The sequence below is a fragment of the Eufriesea mexicana genome, unplaced genomic scaffold (assembly GCF_001483705.2).
Source record: "Eufriesea mexicana isolate 0111107269 unplaced genomic scaffold, ASM148370v2 scaffold415, whole genome shotgun sequence".
Classification (NCBI taxonomy): domain Eukaryota; kingdom Metazoa; phylum Arthropoda; class Insecta; order Hymenoptera; family Apidae; genus Eufriesea; species Eufriesea mexicana.
In genome coordinates this window covers 74,586-89,520 of record NW_016908639.1, presented here as the reverse complement: position 1 = coordinate 89,520, position 14,935 = coordinate 74,586, and the positions used below count along the sequence as shown (strand labels likewise).

Here is a 14,935-nt window from a genome sequence, read left to right as displayed (position 1 = left end):
AAATTAATATAACTTTTTTACAAAAAGAGATTTATTAAACAATTATTATCATTCTTGTAACCAATTTAATTATAGATTTTATGTATAATCTACATTCAAGCATTTCTTTATATATTTGTTACGATAACAATTTTAGAATGTTTTATTCATTTATTCACATTTGTTTTTATACAAATACACAATATAAATTAATGAGTTATTGTAACTAGATGGCGTTGAGATATTGCTAATATAATAACAGAGTAGAATATCTTGGTTTAGTAAGTTCCTAATGAAACTTTTAATATACCTATTACTCGACTGTGGTTATTCAGAGTGTTGTGTTTTATTGTTAGCGAATTATTAAAAGTTCATTGGTAAAAGTTATAAAATATATTATTATTTTAAACTTATTTTTGTATTCTTTTGGTAAGTGTAATACTGTCGTAACAACTTAAACTTTAGATAATTATAATTATTAATTATTATTGATGTTATCGAAAAACGTGTAGGTTATTTTCTTTTCAAATATTTTATTAATTCATTTATATTATTAATTTATATAGATTTAACTCATTTGTTCGATTTATAAATTCTTAAATAATGTATATAATTCTTTACTGAAAATATATTTTTAAAATATTAATTCATTGTAATTAATGTTCCTAAAATATTTTTGAATATTTTTATTTCTATGATTAGACATAATATGGTACGAGGTGGTCGAGGTGGAATGATTAGAGGAGGTCGAGGTGGAATGGGACGTGGGATGGGATTTCCCAGGAAGCAATTTCTTCCACGTCATCCATTTGATTATACTTTATGTGAAGCTGCATTTCCACGTGTTAAACCTGTACCAGATGAGTCTGATTTTCAAATGGCACTTTTGAAAAAGAATACAGACATGTGTCCTACACCAAAGGAACAAACTTCTATTTTAAATCTAGTAACTAAACTACAGACTGTACTTGATAATTTAATAGTTGCTCCAGGCAGTTTTGAAGCTTGTGTAAATATGAATTTTTTTATATAATCTAGCTATATATATTATATTTTTTATTTATTTAATGAAAATTATTTCTTATAGCAATTAGAAGAGGTAAGGCAAGTAGGTAGTTTTAAGAAGGGAACAATGATCAAAGGTCACAATGTAGCTGATATTGTTGTGATTCTTAAAACATTACCTACTAAAACAGCAGTGGAAGCACTTGGTACAAAAGTTAACAATGATTTAAAAAGTGTCAATCCTAAAGAAATTTTTAGACTCACTCACACAGAACGTGGTTTTGATATTGCTAATAATGAAGCTACAGTACGTGTATTGATTACTACTTTACATCAGAATTTGAGAAAGTTAGAGTCTGATCAGCATTTGGATGTAAAAATATGTCAAGGACACCTTGCTGCAATCAGACATTCTCGATGGTTTGAAGAAAATGCTCATCATTCCAGTATAAAGGTTCTAATAAGATTACTTAGAGATTTGAGAAGTAGATTTGAAGGTTTAGAACCTTTATCCCCATGGATGTTAGATTTATTAGCACATAATGCCATAATGAACAATCCCAGTAGACAAGCACTGCCAATAAACCAAGCATATAAAAGAGTACTTCAATTACTTGCATCTGGACTTTTCCTTCCAGGATCTGCTGGTAAAATTCATTATATTTTTAGTCAAATAATATTGCATAGATACTTTATAACAATTTTTTATATTTTCATTAAGGTATTTCTGATCCATGTGAGGGTGGCAATATACGTGTACATACAGCCATGGCATTAGAACAACAAGATTTAGTATGTCTCACAGCACAAACATTATTACGTGTGTTGGCTCATGGAGGCTATAGACCATTACTTGAGGGCACCAATAAACTTGCTGTAGAGATGAGTGTATGGGCAGGTGGTGTGGTTGCTAGTCCCTTAGACAAAGCATATGAACCTCCTACAGAACAAGAACAACAAGAAGATATGGAAGAAAGTAACGAAGAAATGATAACAGAAAGTGCTTAATTTTTTATTTAATAGAATTATGTATTCATTCAGTGCCCTTGTTATGATAGGGCAGGAATTTTGTACTATTTTCTATGACATTTTATTCATAATATTGATTATCTGATACAAAAGTTAATGTATTCAGTATTGTATACGAATTTCAGAAATGTATGATTTTTTATTAATGATAATGTAATAATGCTGATGTTTTTACGTGATAAAATTGTGTGAACATGTACGTGATTATTTCGAATAAAATCCGAATTACATCTGTGTATTATAATATATGTAGTATAATATACGACTCAAGTTTCTACAATGTTTGTCAAATTTATCCACATGAAAACACATATTTCCTTAAATTTTTTAAAATATTTTACTAACATTTAATAATCTGTATAGAAAATTAGGTGTTGCCTTTTTAGTTCTATATATTTGGCAGTGTTGGATATGTTAATAAAATCGTAATAAGAAAACTCAGTATTTGCTTGATCCTATCGCAAGCAAGGGTCGTTTTCTGGAGTTCGACTGATGCGAGCACAGTTTATTGATCGACTACTAGTACCTGTACGAACCAACACTTTAAACAGTTTTCCTTGTGGCATGCAAATGCAAACTTTATATTGTTCGTGACCAGAAGAATTCTGTAGAAACATTGGCGCAACTGGTATATTCTCTATATCAATAAAGATACCATCTTTAGCATTAAAGACGATGCTTCCGTTAATGCTTTTTAAGAAAATATCCGTATCTGCACTCCAAATAATATCTTTGCTTTCCATGCTAGCGCCTTCTGCGCCCTGCATAGAAATTTGATTGTCGGAGTTTACAGTGAGACTTTCATTAACCGGTGATGTAATTCTATGGGTTTCGGCAATTTTCACATCGATTTTATCTACTCCCGCAGGTAAACCGAAATTTGGAAAATCAGTAGTGAAATAGATAGTTCCAGTTCGGGGATCTTTCACTTCAAAAGATTCTATTTTTGACATGGTGGTACCATTTGATAAAATCGTTACTTTGGTACGTGTTTCATCGTATAATCGATGATTATTCACTTGTATCTGCACACCAGCTTCGTCACCAGAAATTTCCATTGATTCGTCTCCATAACTTTGACAAATTCCTGATTGTAAGCATATCTACAAGTGAGACATATTGATAATTATAATCTTATAAAAATATTTTTGGGATATTTGAATATCTGACCCTGTCTAAGTCGGTTTTCCCATAAAATTTTACAAGATTCTCATCAGGTATCACTTCCATTGCTTCCATTCCTTGACTGATTCGTAAAACAGCTATCACAGTGATATTAAGGAAGAGATTGCAAAGACCGATTATTGCTAGGACGAAAGTTACGGTCCATAGAGAATAGTGTCGTTTTCCTAGTTTCTCGTTAGATACCGACATGGTATGAGATGATACAATCGTCGTTCGGTTAACGTTTTCGGAACTAAAAGAATTAGTATCTATGTCATAAACGTTACGAATTGTGGTATGAATGTAAAATTTTTTAGTATACCTTATATGTACGCTACTGCAGCTATTTTGACGAACACAGCCCTTAATCAGCGGTCCGTCACTATTGGATAGATTATCCTCAGCCTTTGATATTGAAGGAGATCCAGTATCATTTCCACATGCGTTGAGAATGGCAGACATTGAATCTCTGTGCTATGTATATAATATATTTTTATTCGTATAATTTTTAATTTATGTTTTATACCACAACTAAATATAACTACAAATCAGAATAATACGACGTACCTAACTAAATATTGTCCGTTTCATGATTTAAAAAGACATTTATGTTTTAAGCATTTTTACGTGTTTTGAATTTGTATAAGTGTCAATAAATGTAAAACCATGAATTCTTAACGGATAAATATTTTTGCCTGAGACAAATAGAACTCGTGTCATTTACGTTCAGCTTGCTACTTATAAAGATTGGTTATTAATCCTGATAGTATGCATTTATAACGTGTGTTGGATCTTTTGTTTATTTTCTACATACCTGCATTGTATCACGAATCTGTGAAGCAACGATTCTTACCTCGATAGCAATTGCTTCGAAATTCTGGACAAACAAAAATAGATGATCACCTCGCTTTCGACTGCACGCGTAAACCGTGTAATGAAAACTAGGTAAAATCTACCGGCTAGCGCTTGCGCGTCTAAAGATCGATGCAGAACAGTGTTCGAAATTTTCATCTTAAATGTACTAATACTCATTAAATTTGTAAGAATAAAATACACAAATATACATAACATTTTAAAATATATTTATCATATATTTACATTACGAGTCCGGCCAAACTATGTCCTCTATCCATGGAACATAATTATAAACACGAGTATATATACCAGGTGTAATACTACCACAAAGCTTTCCCAAACTTGTCACACCAATTAGATCGTACACGAAATTCGTATTGTTTAAGATAACCAGAGGTCCACCACTATCGCCCTACATGCGAAATAAATTTAATTTTAATAACTGCTATACTTCGAAATATAGAGTTGTTACCTGACAGGTATCTTTCCCAAGTCCACCAGCGCAAAGTTGCCAATCGCTAACGATTCCAAATTCAAGCCTATCGTCTCTAATACCATTGGTAAATGTCCTATTACATTCTGGGTTAGGTACCAAATCAAGTGTCACTTTTAACAAATCATTAGAATTTTCTCCAGCTAAAGACAATTTTAATCAATAGTGAGCGTTATTTCATTGAAACAAATAAGATTAAAATTATTAAACTTACCCCAATCAACTCGTCCCCATCCCATTGCAATAGCTTTACCATTACCGGTATCCGGTAAGAAATTTGCTAAACAACAGGGTTTTATAAATGGACCGAATTCTACGTTTTTCTCTAATTTAAGAAGCGCGATGTCGTGATACTCGGACGGTCGTTTGTATAAAGGATGTCTGATTCTATCGATAACTCTAAAATCGTTTACGACGCCATCCTTATTTGCAGTCTCGAGGCTTAAAGCGCCCAATCGGACCCAGTTCGCGTTACCCCTACAAAAAATTACACGTGAACAGAAGTTTTGAAGTATACTTATTTCTTCAATTTGTTTTCTTCGAATCAGTAATATTGATTTCGACGATAGAACTAACGCTAATGTCAATAAAAAGATCGATACCAAAATATTTACCAATTTATGTTATAGGTACAATGTGCTGCAGTTACGACAAATCTTTCTGAAATTAGAGAACCACCACACAGCCAGGCAATGTTCTCCGCATCATCAAATCCAACCGCAGCCATGAACGTGAATTCCATGATATATGCTCTTGTACCACCAATAATAAATTTGGGAATGTTTTGGATCATTTCTAAACATTCTGCGACAATTAATAAACATAAGTGATCACAGGTAATGTAAGATATTTAACTATAGTAGTCAAATAGACTTAGTAATATTTGAACTTCTAATGATAAGAGGTACCTACTTATTGTTGCTTTGGTACTCTTTTTTCGAGTTACAGGGAGTGATGTAATATTAACAGGTTTTCTAGGTCTTTCGTTTTTTCTTGGACAACAAACAATAGGTTCAAACTTTAAATAACCACACACGGTGTTTGGGAATTGTCTGTTTAATACATTTACGTAAACCGGATGGCATTGATGCAGTCGTGTACAAATACCTGGAGTGTTATCTACGACACACGCATCTCCTGAAAATAATAGTAAGTGTTAGATCAAATTAATAAATTGAATTTGATCTTTTTGGATTTTACAATCAATTCAATCTTATAGAATTGTTGCAAAGATTTTTAGAATTATGTAGTAATTTTTGACTTGTAGTAATTTTGAGACAACTTATATATATATACTCGAAGATTGTAACAAAAATCTTCTCAGATTTTAATTAATATTTAAAACTGCTTCAAATACCAAACAGAGAAGAAAGTGGCTATTTAATTCTTCTGGAATATTTACTATTTATATTTAATAAATTGTTGTAATTTCTACCCGAGTAGAGATATCCAGATGTGTTATGTTTAAGTATTCCATTTGAAGTCAGTTAATATATGATGTATCAATTTTTCTACCAATCTTTTCGTGGACCAATCGTTTAAAAAAATTTCTTTACCTTCTTGTTGCTGTGCTTTACAGTTTGTAAGATCAGATAAAATAAAAACCAACGTTAACAATGTCACTGGTGATAATGCTACCCATGATAATGCCATAGCTCAATATAATTCGTTTCCGTTTTCGCAACTTCTACTTTTTGCACTCGTTTTGGTTCACTTAATGTTTCACATGTTTTCTCGCATGCTGTTTATATAGTCCAGAAGATTCCTTAATAGTGATTGGTTGTGGGACGGGTATTCAAGAATGACAAGGTCAACTCTTTTCTTCCTTGATGATACAACATTGGCACGGGATAACAGAATCATTTGTGAACGGGTCCTGCAAGTAATCATCATTTGTTCCTTTTATTATCGAAAAATCATAGAATCTCAACCCATTCGTAGCCTGTTGTATCGTTATCTGCATCAATTTAATATTACGTTATAATTAAGATTAAAATATAGAAACGAGTAGATCGTACCGAGCTGCATAATGACATATATTACACATTTTTACCGTTATTAAACATATTCATAGTATCGCAAATCCAAATAATTACGTATTGTATAATATTAACTTGGTCATCGATGGAAACAATCATGGCGGTAGAGTTATGTAAATGTCTATAAAATGTCTCAGGATTTGAAAAAAGGTCTACTCAAAACCGCCACTAAACCGAAAGATCCTTACTTGCTGATAAAATCATTACGTAAGATGAACACTACTAGATCGATTGATGATCGCTGATCAACATATGATACTTATTTTTACCTTAGAAACGCAATAATAATATTTTAATCTAGCTACACTTTGAAAACTAATTGAATATGCAATGCGTATATAGAAAAATAATAAACCAGACACCACTGTGGTAAAGAACTGGTCGCGATCATAGATTATCGTGTTAATTCTTGGAAATTTATTCCAATTTTATAATAGACGTATCATGAATTTAACCAATGGTATTGTAATTTAAAATGTAAATAGAGTAGATGCACAATATCAGTCAGCTATAGTTTGTATCCATTCTACTTTCCTTTAGGTATTTTGTAAAATAGTTACCGTATCAATCGATAACCTTGCTGATCATAATTATATTTTACTATTCGAAATAGTTTAAAATAAAATTTAATGCAATAAAATAAAATTTCTAATAATTCATTCTCATAATTTTAATCGTTTAGAGGCATTTAATATTTTGCATGTAATACTTTTCATACGATTTGTTATAAGATTATAGAGATAATACAAGTTGTCTTAATCTTTGATATTTATTTTATTCCATTTATATATAATATTTAACACTTTAGTTAATAAAAAATAACGAAAAATCTGAAATATACATAGCTATCTATTTGTATTTGTATCACGGATCTGGCCAAACTATATTTTCTATCCATGAAATATAATTGTACACATTAGTATATATACTAGGGATAATACTACCACAAAATTTTCCTAAACTTGTTACACCGATTAAAGTATACTTGGAATTATAATCCTTATTAGGAGTCACCAAAGGTCCACCACTGTCGCCCTATACGTAAATTAAACGTAACATTAATACTGCTAAGAATTCCATAACATGTTTTGATTATCTTTTTTCGAAAATAGCGAAAGCAGATTTATCTCTAACAATGCGATTACCTGACACGTATCTTTCCCATCCCCACCGGCACAGATCTGCCAATTATCCACGACTCCAAATTCCAATTTATCATCCTTTCCACTACTACTATATACCTTGTTACATTCCGAATGAGATATTAAATCAATTGTGATTTTTAACAATTCATTCGAACCCTCTCCGGCTAAAAAAGTAACAATTAAGATTGACTATTATTTTATTAAAGTAATTAAGGTTTTGGAATTATTAATCTTACCCCACTCAGTATGTCCCCATCCCATAGCAGTTGCCCTACCGTTGCTACCGACATCTAGTAAAGAATACGGCAAACAACAGGGGCTTATCCACAAAGTGAATTCCACGTCTACTTCTAATTTAAGAAGCGCGATATCGTGATAGTAAGACGGTTGTTTGTATTGTGGATGCCTGATTCTTTCAATAATCCGATAAGTTTTTGCATTCTTATTGTTATTTGAATCCGAAAGCTTGTTCGTACCTAAGCGTACCCAAGTTGCACTGCCCCTGTAAGAAATTGTATTTGGAATGAAGTTTGTCAAAGTATTTACTTTATCAACAGATCAAGATAACTTTGCAGTATCGATTCGACTGATGAAATAGTCGAATATGATGGTTGAATATAAAAGCTATCGTTAATATCGATATCGAAATCGATACTGAAATCTTTACCAGTTTACATTATAAATGCAATGCGCTGCTGTTACAACAAATCTCTCTGAAATTAGAGTGCCACCGCATTGCCAAGAAATGTCATTTTTGATTGAACCGTATCCAATTGCAGCCATAAATTTAAATTCCTTGTCCATCGTCTTCACACCATTGGTGATCAATTTGCGTAGTAAAATAGGCCAAGTACCGTTATTCGTAATAGTTATGTTACTTGTTGACGTATTGATTGGTTGGAGTGGCATCGATCCGTATTCTTGACACTCTAAAATAATTAATAATACAAACCAACTATAAGATATGTAAAATTTTGTATATATATGAAGAATAAAAGATAATTTTGTTCGGTTGAAATATTTATAAACTCACGGATCACAAATATTATATCTTGGAACTTTAAAAAATACATACTTGCTTTTGCTTTAGCACCGTGGTTAATGCGATATGGATTGTATACGCTAGAGTTTCTTAATGTTGATTTGCTTTCTTTTTGACAGCATACAACAGGTTCAAAATGTATGTATCCGCACGCACAATGTGGAAATTGTCTTATTAACATATTCTTATAAATTGATGGGCATTGCGCCAAACGTGTGCAAATTCCTTGTTTACCATCTCGGGTACATGTGTCTCCTGAATCACAAAGAATATTAAATAAGATTCTAGAATTCAAAATAATTGTGATACAATTAATTAAAAAATAAATAATTGGGAAATAATTAGCTTTTGTCCTTTTGCAGTAATAAAAGTTTAATAATTAATATACAATTTTATATTTAAATAACATATTAGGTATTACTTGACTACCACATTGAATATGTATATTTTGATTACTAAATCTTCTCGTTTATCAATTAATTGAAAGAATCTCTTTACCTTCGTATTGTTTATTACAGAGTGTAGCAGAATTCTGTAAAAAATGTAACATAAATAACATTATTATTATTATCAACCATGATCGTGACAGTCCCATTGTTAGACAAAGTTTCGGTATCCGTATTCGTAATGTCTCAAGATATCACTATTTCTCAGCCAATAATTTGTGTTCTCGATATTTCTATGCACATCACAGTATTTTTCCATAGTTCCAACACATCACAGTATTTTTATATGAAGTAGATTGGGAGAAATTATCGAACGAGTTCGAGTTTTTATCCGAAACGTATTTATCGATAGTTCGTGACACGTTATCCTCAACGAAGTGACTAGTGACATTTTAATTTTTGTTCATTGTAATATGTAGATTGAATATATTATAGTAAACAGCATACATCGGAGTACATTAATTATTCCGATAATATATATACATTTCCACCATTATTTAATCGCATCAATGTTTGACTGGCTACTATTCATAACTAAAGAATCGATTATTTAAATCGAGAATCGATGTAAAATCACTGAACTATATATATAATTTAATTTCCGCATTCAAACATTGATTCACAAATATACTTGTGTTTAATAGTCTGAGGTAACATAATTATAGATCGAAATACCTATATTTTATATTATATATTTTATGTCATATTGATTACATTATATGCTTGTGTATGTTTGATTTGTATAGTTAAATTTTATAAAAAAATTCAGAGAATGAATGAATAGAACACAAAGATATAAATCAATTTAAAATTATATTTATTTTACAATTTCACATATATTTATGGCCAAACTTCACGTTCTATCCATGTAACATAGTTGTAAACGCGAGTATATACACCGGGAATAATGCTACCACACAGTTTTCCTAAACTCGTTACACCGATTAAACTATACATGCAGTTGTACTGTTCATTTAAGATTACAAGAGGTCCTCCGCTATCACCCTACACACAAAAATGCATATAAATTTAATATCATTATTTTAATATTTTCGAAATATTGTTACCTGACAGGTGTCTTTTCCAAATTCACCAGCACAAATTTGCCAATTCTCCACTATACCGAATCTTAGTTTGTAATCTACCGAACCTTGAGTAAATGTCCTGTTGCATTCGTTTTGGGGCACCAAATTAATTGTGACTTTGAGTAAATCGTCCGATTGGTCCCCAGCTAATAAAATTGAAATTGAACATTATATATTTTATTAAAATGAATAATATTTTTGAATTGTTTTATTTACCCCAGTCGACTCTTCCCCATCCGGTTGCAGTTGCTTTACCATCAGTACCCGTATCCGGTAGAGAATATGGTAAACAGCTAGGTCTTATCCATGCGTTAAATTTCACGTCTCTTTCTAATTTAAGAAGCGCAATATCATGGTATTCGGATGGTTGTTTATATCTGGGATGTCTTATTCTTTGGATCACTTTGTAATCTTCTGGCTTTGCGTCATCATCTACTCTGTTGAGACTCAAATCACCTAATCGTACCCAATTTGCGGTACCCCTAGAAGAAATCACACAGAGATATAACAATTTTAAAAGCATTCATTACATCTATTATATTATATATTACATCAATGATATTGATAGTCTTAATAATATTGATATCGATGACAATGCTAGGCGTTAATATTAATAACAAGGATCATATCAAAATGTATACGTGTTTATATTGTAGGTACAGTGAGCAGCGGTTACGACGAATCTTTCTGAAATTAATGTACCACCGCATAGCCAAGAAATACTGCCATCGTTAATGTTGTATCCAACCGCAGCCATATGCGGAAATTCCTTTGGTTCAGCCTTTTTACCACCAACGACAAGTTTGCGAGTTTTGATTGCACACAAAGATATGTTTACAGGCGCTTTGTTAACCGATAAAGTTGGTGGAATTTCAGTTACGTATACAGATCTGGCATATTCTTCACATTCTAGAAGAATTCACAGAATAAATCAATTTTAAAATGGAGTCTTTAGAATTCAGAAAGTTAATGACTACAACTATACTATTCAAGACATATATACGAAGAGTAATGACTCAAATAATTTTTGTAAATGAAGAATTTAGTAAAAATTATCTTTGCCCTACTTGCTCTTGCTTTAGCTCCTCTGCCATCATCAATAAAAGGTCTTTCATTTTTAGAAGGTGTTGGTGCAGGTGTAGTTGTAGTCGTAGTTGTAGTTGTGGTAGTAGTCGTAGGTACCTCGTTCTCACGTGGACAGCATACGATAGGTTCAAAACTAAAATATCCACACATGCTCTGTGGAGCATTTCCCTTCAATAATTCTTCATAAACCGATGAGCAGTTTTGAAGACGCAAACAAGTACCTGGCACATCAGCGACCTTGCATGCATCTCCTGAAAATAATGGCGTTAGATAAAAAAGATAAAAATACCCGTTAATGGCGAGTGTACAGGAAAGATATTTAAGATTTGTTTTCCTTGTTAAACTTTCTTGAGTCACAGTTAGTGTGGTTGACAAAGAAATAACGCAATTAGTTGATTGTTTTAATATTCATTAAATATTCGAATCATAACGCGATTTAAAAATATAGTTTTATATTTAAATATCAGATTAGATACCACTAAATTATATTTAAGCCAATGAACTTTCATTTTTGAATTTTTTCTTTTGCCACTTTATAACTTCTGATCTCTTACCTTCGAATTGCGCATTACAAAACCTTGGATTGTTTAGAAGAAATAAGAAGATTATCGATATCGTCGTCGACAGTAAAAGTCGTGACAGTGTCATCATGACATACGATTCTCTTCTATCCTCGTAACCTCCGACTATTACACTTGTTTCCACTCTGCGACTACTTCGTATCTTCCCTCGTTCGTCTCTTTTGTATCCCCCTCTACGTTTCACGATCGTAAGTGGTAGTGGGAAGAGCAGACTGTAAGAACGAATCCCTACCTTTTTCCAGAACATGACGTGACCGTGAACAGGTTAGACGGGATTACGGAATTTTGTATTTTTTCCTTTGACAATAAAATGACTAATTTTAGAAATGTAATTGATTGCAGTACAAATGCTTGGAACTAAGGAAAAGACAGTTTATTGGATGACTAAGAAAGTAGTTTGAGTTGGTAAAGTGTCAATTATTAATTTATGCATGCATCTTTTAATAATATTTTATCCAATGATAATCGTGTAGGAAGTTTCCTTGTCCAGGGAGTATACCTATATATTCTATCCTATTTAGCAGAAACTATATAATTGCACGTGTTCTGGTATCTACGAAATAAGTATAGACCGATAAAGAAGGGTTCAGAACCTAAGGATACGTACTATTCACGAAATGAAAGACGAGTTTGAATAAACATAAATAGTAGGTATTAAATAGTAAATAATTTTCTAATACAGTAATTCATTGGCTTCGAAAGATATCGTGCTGAATGAATATATTAAATTATCATATCATTTCTTCTTTTTTTTGATTTACTGCAACATCTTTCATTTTTGTTGTACATATGCGTAACATTCTCGATAATTCAGTTTTTATGGATTGATTACTAATAGCTGGGTACTGCTTAATGCTTGTAACTTTTGATTCGTCGCAATTATACTAATTCAAGAGTTTTATTTGAATGTAATACTAACCTGTCCAGTATATTATCCAATTTTGTACAAAAAGTACAAAAGTATAAATAAATGAACTGTTCATTTCATAACGATAGTGATAATTATAATAATTAATAAATTCAGTAAATATATTCAATACAATTTTATTTATTCAAATTGTTTTCTTAATTTACTGCGGACAATTCCGAGTCGATATGTTCTTAATTTTTGTAAATTTCATTTCTTCGTTATATTTGATAATAATTCTTTTGTTGTAAAAACAGAAATGTTATATAAATGAATATCTATGAATGATAGAATTAGATCGTATGTTTTAGATTAAGGAAGTTAGAAGTTTTGATTAAACACATTTAAATGTTTCAGAATTATATAAAGCGATTGACGAATTAAAGCTTGAACGAATGATTGAGCGTGAAATACGAAGTACAAGTGTACGAAAGGTCAGGATCAGAGTTCTACATATCACTTTCTTTTAAATCTATATTTTATATTTTATATTTTACCTTAGGCCGGTATGTTTCGTAAACTCTACTTATGTTAAGTAATTCCAATTATAAAATTTTTTAGATTCACCAGTACAGGTTTGCCCTGCCTCTCGACTCGAGGTATCCTGTCCTGAGGAAATAAACTTAATGCCAAAAATAAAAAAACAGGCGTAAGTGGGAAAAGCTCTTATCTATTACTGTACTACATAGCAAAATATACATATTTAAATATTCAATGTTAAATGTAAGTCTGATATATTTCTGAATTTGTTCCGATCATTTTATTAAAATGTAAATTAAAAAGTTGTAAATTATTTTGTTAAGACTTAGTTTAGTTTAGAGTTCTTTATTTTCTTAAGACATAGATTTTCCCTTTTTATAAATTTTGTTATTAAAATTGTTTAAAAAGTTGCAAAGTTAATCAACTTTGTTAACAAGTAAACTTTGTTATTAAAAAATTTCAACATTAAAAACATTAATCAATATTGCACAAAATAGCGACGAATAGTATAATGAATACCAAGAAAATATAAAGATAAAGGATATCTGGAGAAACAGTGATGAAACCCCGTAGATGATTTTCAAGTAAAAAAAACGTTGTATAAAAAGGGTAATTCATGTTCGTACTATATTTATGAATTTTATTCTAAAAAATAATCAGTGCGATAATAGAAAATTGTATACGTATATTTTCATCCAATATGAACCATACAATAACAATTTTGAAGCCTATCTACTTTATAGTATATATCTTCCATACCGACAACCATAATTACATTTCTCTTTTAACTTATGTATACCTATATAGATAAAAATAATAAATTTCACGATACGCAATAATTCCCACTTAAAATATTTTATTTTTTAATGTATATATGTAACGCGACAGTATATTTACAATTCGGTTCACACATATATGTGCGTGTGTGTGTGTATATATATATATGAAGCATCTTAGGCTATCCAATAGAAAATTTAACGCATTCACTTTTTACATAGTCAATTTGCAGTAGAGTATCAATTATTTATAAAAGTAACATCATTCGGTAATCGATAGTAATAACAATAAAATATAACAACAACAATAATAATAATAATAATTATATACGATAAAAATCTAAACTAATTTCGAAGATTAAAATTAAAAAGAAAGGAGGTATATAATATCTAAAAGAAAGAGAACAGATATAATGTGAAGTAATGCTTGATAATCATATACCGATACATTACACACCATATCATATCTATACACTCTCTATGCAAAAAGGGAACTTCGTACCGCTTTGCAAAGCCTAAACAAATTTTTACAAGTGAACTTAACGCTAAACCTACCGCGACAAGGAGAAAAATTTCGATAAAACTACCATCTGCTTAATAAGTTTGCCCGTTTATCCAGGGAAAATGAAGAAAACAGTATAACGGATTTTTGCGAGGTAAATTTTACCGAAACTCAAATCTATGTTTTACAACGATTATTATAATATGTACAGTCTCTATGTACCCGCGTTAAGTTTATCAGTCTTACGGCTCTCAAGAGGAAATTGTACAATTTTTGTCTATATTGCTGCGTATGCGTTGCACATGCATGCGTTCTTTAATG

The 14,935-nt window shown here is 31.1% G+C and overlaps 4 protein-coding genes across 7 annotated transcripts; 1 reads left to right on the top strand and 3 right to left on the bottom strand.

The window, feature by feature from the left end:
• Nucleotides 1–316: 316 nt before the first annotated feature.
• Nucleotides 317–2,024, top strand: LOC108545647 (interleukin enhancer-binding factor 2). 2 transcript variants are annotated; one of them, XM_017897367.1, is made up of 4 exons: nt 317–408; nt 682–988; nt 1,067–1,631; nt 1,706–2,024. In XM_017897367.1, exons 2-4 carry the CDS (start codon nt 689–691, stop codon nt 1,990–1,992), a joined length of 1,152 nt encoding a protein of 383 aa, XP_017752856.1. In that variant the 5' UTR covers nt 317–408; nt 682–688; the 3' UTR covers nt 1,993–2,024. The 2 variants fall into 2 exon arrangements, with proteins under 2 accessions (XP_017752856.1, XP_017752855.1); XM_017897366.1 differs by lacking the exon at nt 317–408 and having other exon boundaries at nt 674–988.
• A 371-nt stretch (nt 2,025–2,395) lies between these two features.
• Scgbeta (sarcoglycan beta) lies at nt 2,396–4,157 on the bottom strand. Of its 2 annotated transcripts, none has more exons than XM_017897329.1 (4): nt 4,031–4,157; nt 3,500–3,651; nt 3,184–3,430; nt 2,396–3,116 (listed from the first exon to the last, which is right to left on the bottom strand). In XM_017897329.1, the coding sequence occupies exons 2-4, from the start codon at nt 3,637–3,639 to the stop codon at nt 2,469–2,471; spliced, it is 1,035 nt and encodes a 344-aa protein (XP_017752818.1). In that variant the 5' UTR covers nt 3,640–3,651; nt 4,031–4,157; the 3' UTR covers nt 2,396–2,468. The 2 variants fall into 2 exon arrangements, with proteins under 2 accessions (XP_017752818.1, XP_017752817.1); XM_017897328.1 differs by lacking the exon at nt 4,031–4,157 and adding an exon at nt 3,745–3,809.
• An 89-nt stretch (nt 4,158–4,246) lies between these two features.
• LOC108545631 (serine protease snake-like) lies at nt 4,247–6,921 on the bottom strand. Of its 2 annotated transcripts, none has more exons than XM_017897340.1 (7): nt 6,834–6,921; nt 6,082–6,401; nt 5,438–5,662; nt 5,140–5,329; nt 4,740–5,002; nt 4,505–4,668; nt 4,247–4,444 (listed from the first exon to the last, which is right to left on the bottom strand). In XM_017897340.1, exons 2-7 carry the CDS (start codon nt 6,176–6,178, stop codon nt 4,277–4,279), a joined length of 1,107 nt encoding a protein of 368 aa, XP_017752829.1. In that variant the 5' UTR covers nt 6,179–6,401; nt 6,834–6,921; the 3' UTR covers nt 4,247–4,276. The 2 variants fall into 2 exon arrangements, with proteins under 2 accessions (XP_017752829.1, XP_017752828.1); XM_017897339.1 differs by lacking the exon at nt 6,834–6,921 and adding an exon at nt 6,579–6,655 and having other exon boundaries at nt 6,082–6,482.
• A 507-nt stretch (nt 6,922–7,428) lies between these two features.
• Nucleotides 7,429–12,067, bottom strand: LOC108545592 (uncharacterized). Its single transcript, XM_017897290.1, has 13 exons — nt 11,923–12,067; nt 11,350–11,619; nt 10,924–11,191; nt 10,499–10,764; nt 10,265–10,428; nt 10,045–10,202; nt 9,473–9,578; nt 9,250–9,382; nt 8,785–9,006; nt 8,377–8,638; nt 7,946–8,211; nt 7,710–7,873; nt 7,429–7,599 (listed from the first exon to the last, which is right to left on the bottom strand). Exons 1-13 carry the CDS (start codon nt 12,017–12,019, stop codon nt 7,429–7,431), a joined length of 2,547 nt encoding a protein of 848 aa, XP_017752779.1. The 5' UTR covers nt 12,020–12,067.
• Between the last annotated feature and the right edge of the window lie 2,868 nt (nt 12,068–14,935).

Coding starts and splice junctions, on each gene's coding strand:
- LOC108545647 (XM_017897366.1), top strand. CDS start 674: ATGATTAGACATAATATGGTACGAGGTGGTCGAGGTGGAATGATTAGA. Junction 989..1,066: donor CAGGCAGTTTTGAAGCTTGT/GTAAATATGAAT, acceptor TATTTCTTATAG/CAATTAGAAGAGGTAAGGCA. Junction 1,632..1,705: donor TTTCCTTCCAGGATCTGCTG/GTAAAATTCATT, acceptor ATTTTCATTAAG/GTATTTCTGATCCATGTGAG.
- Scgbeta (XM_017897329.1), bottom strand. CDS start 3,639: ATGTCTGCCATTCTCAACGCATGTGGAAATGATACTGGATCTCCTTCA. Junction 3,431..3,499: donor TGCAGTAGCGTACATATAAG/GTATACTAAAAA, acceptor TAATTCTTTTAG/TTCCGAAAACGTTAACCGAA. Junction 3,117..3,183: donor GGAAAACCGACTTAGACAGG/GTCAGATATTCA, acceptor TCTCACTTGTAG/ATATGCTTACAATCAGGAAT.
- LOC108545631 (XM_017897340.1), bottom strand. CDS start 6,178: ATGGCATTATCATGGGTAGCATTATCACCAGTGACATTGTTAACGTTG. Junction 4,669..4,739: donor ATGGGGACGAGTTGATTGGG/GTAAGTTTAATA, acceptor AATTGTCTTTAG/CTGGAGAAAATTCTAATGAT. Junction 4,445..4,504: donor TTGGGAAAGATACCTGTCAG/GTAACAACTCTA, acceptor TTTCGCATGTAG/GGCGATAGTGGTGGACCTCT.
- LOC108545592 (XM_017897290.1), bottom strand. CDS start 12,019: ATGATGACACTGTCACGACTTTTACTGTCGACGACGATATCGATAATC. Junction 11,620..11,922: donor TTGTAATGCGCAATTCGAAG/GTAAGAGATCAG, acceptor CATTATTTTCAG/GAGATGCATGCAAGGTCGCT. Junction 11,192..11,349: donor AGGAGCTAAAGCAAGAGCAA/GTAGGGCAAAGA, acceptor GAATTCTTCTAG/AATGTGAAGAATATGCCAGA.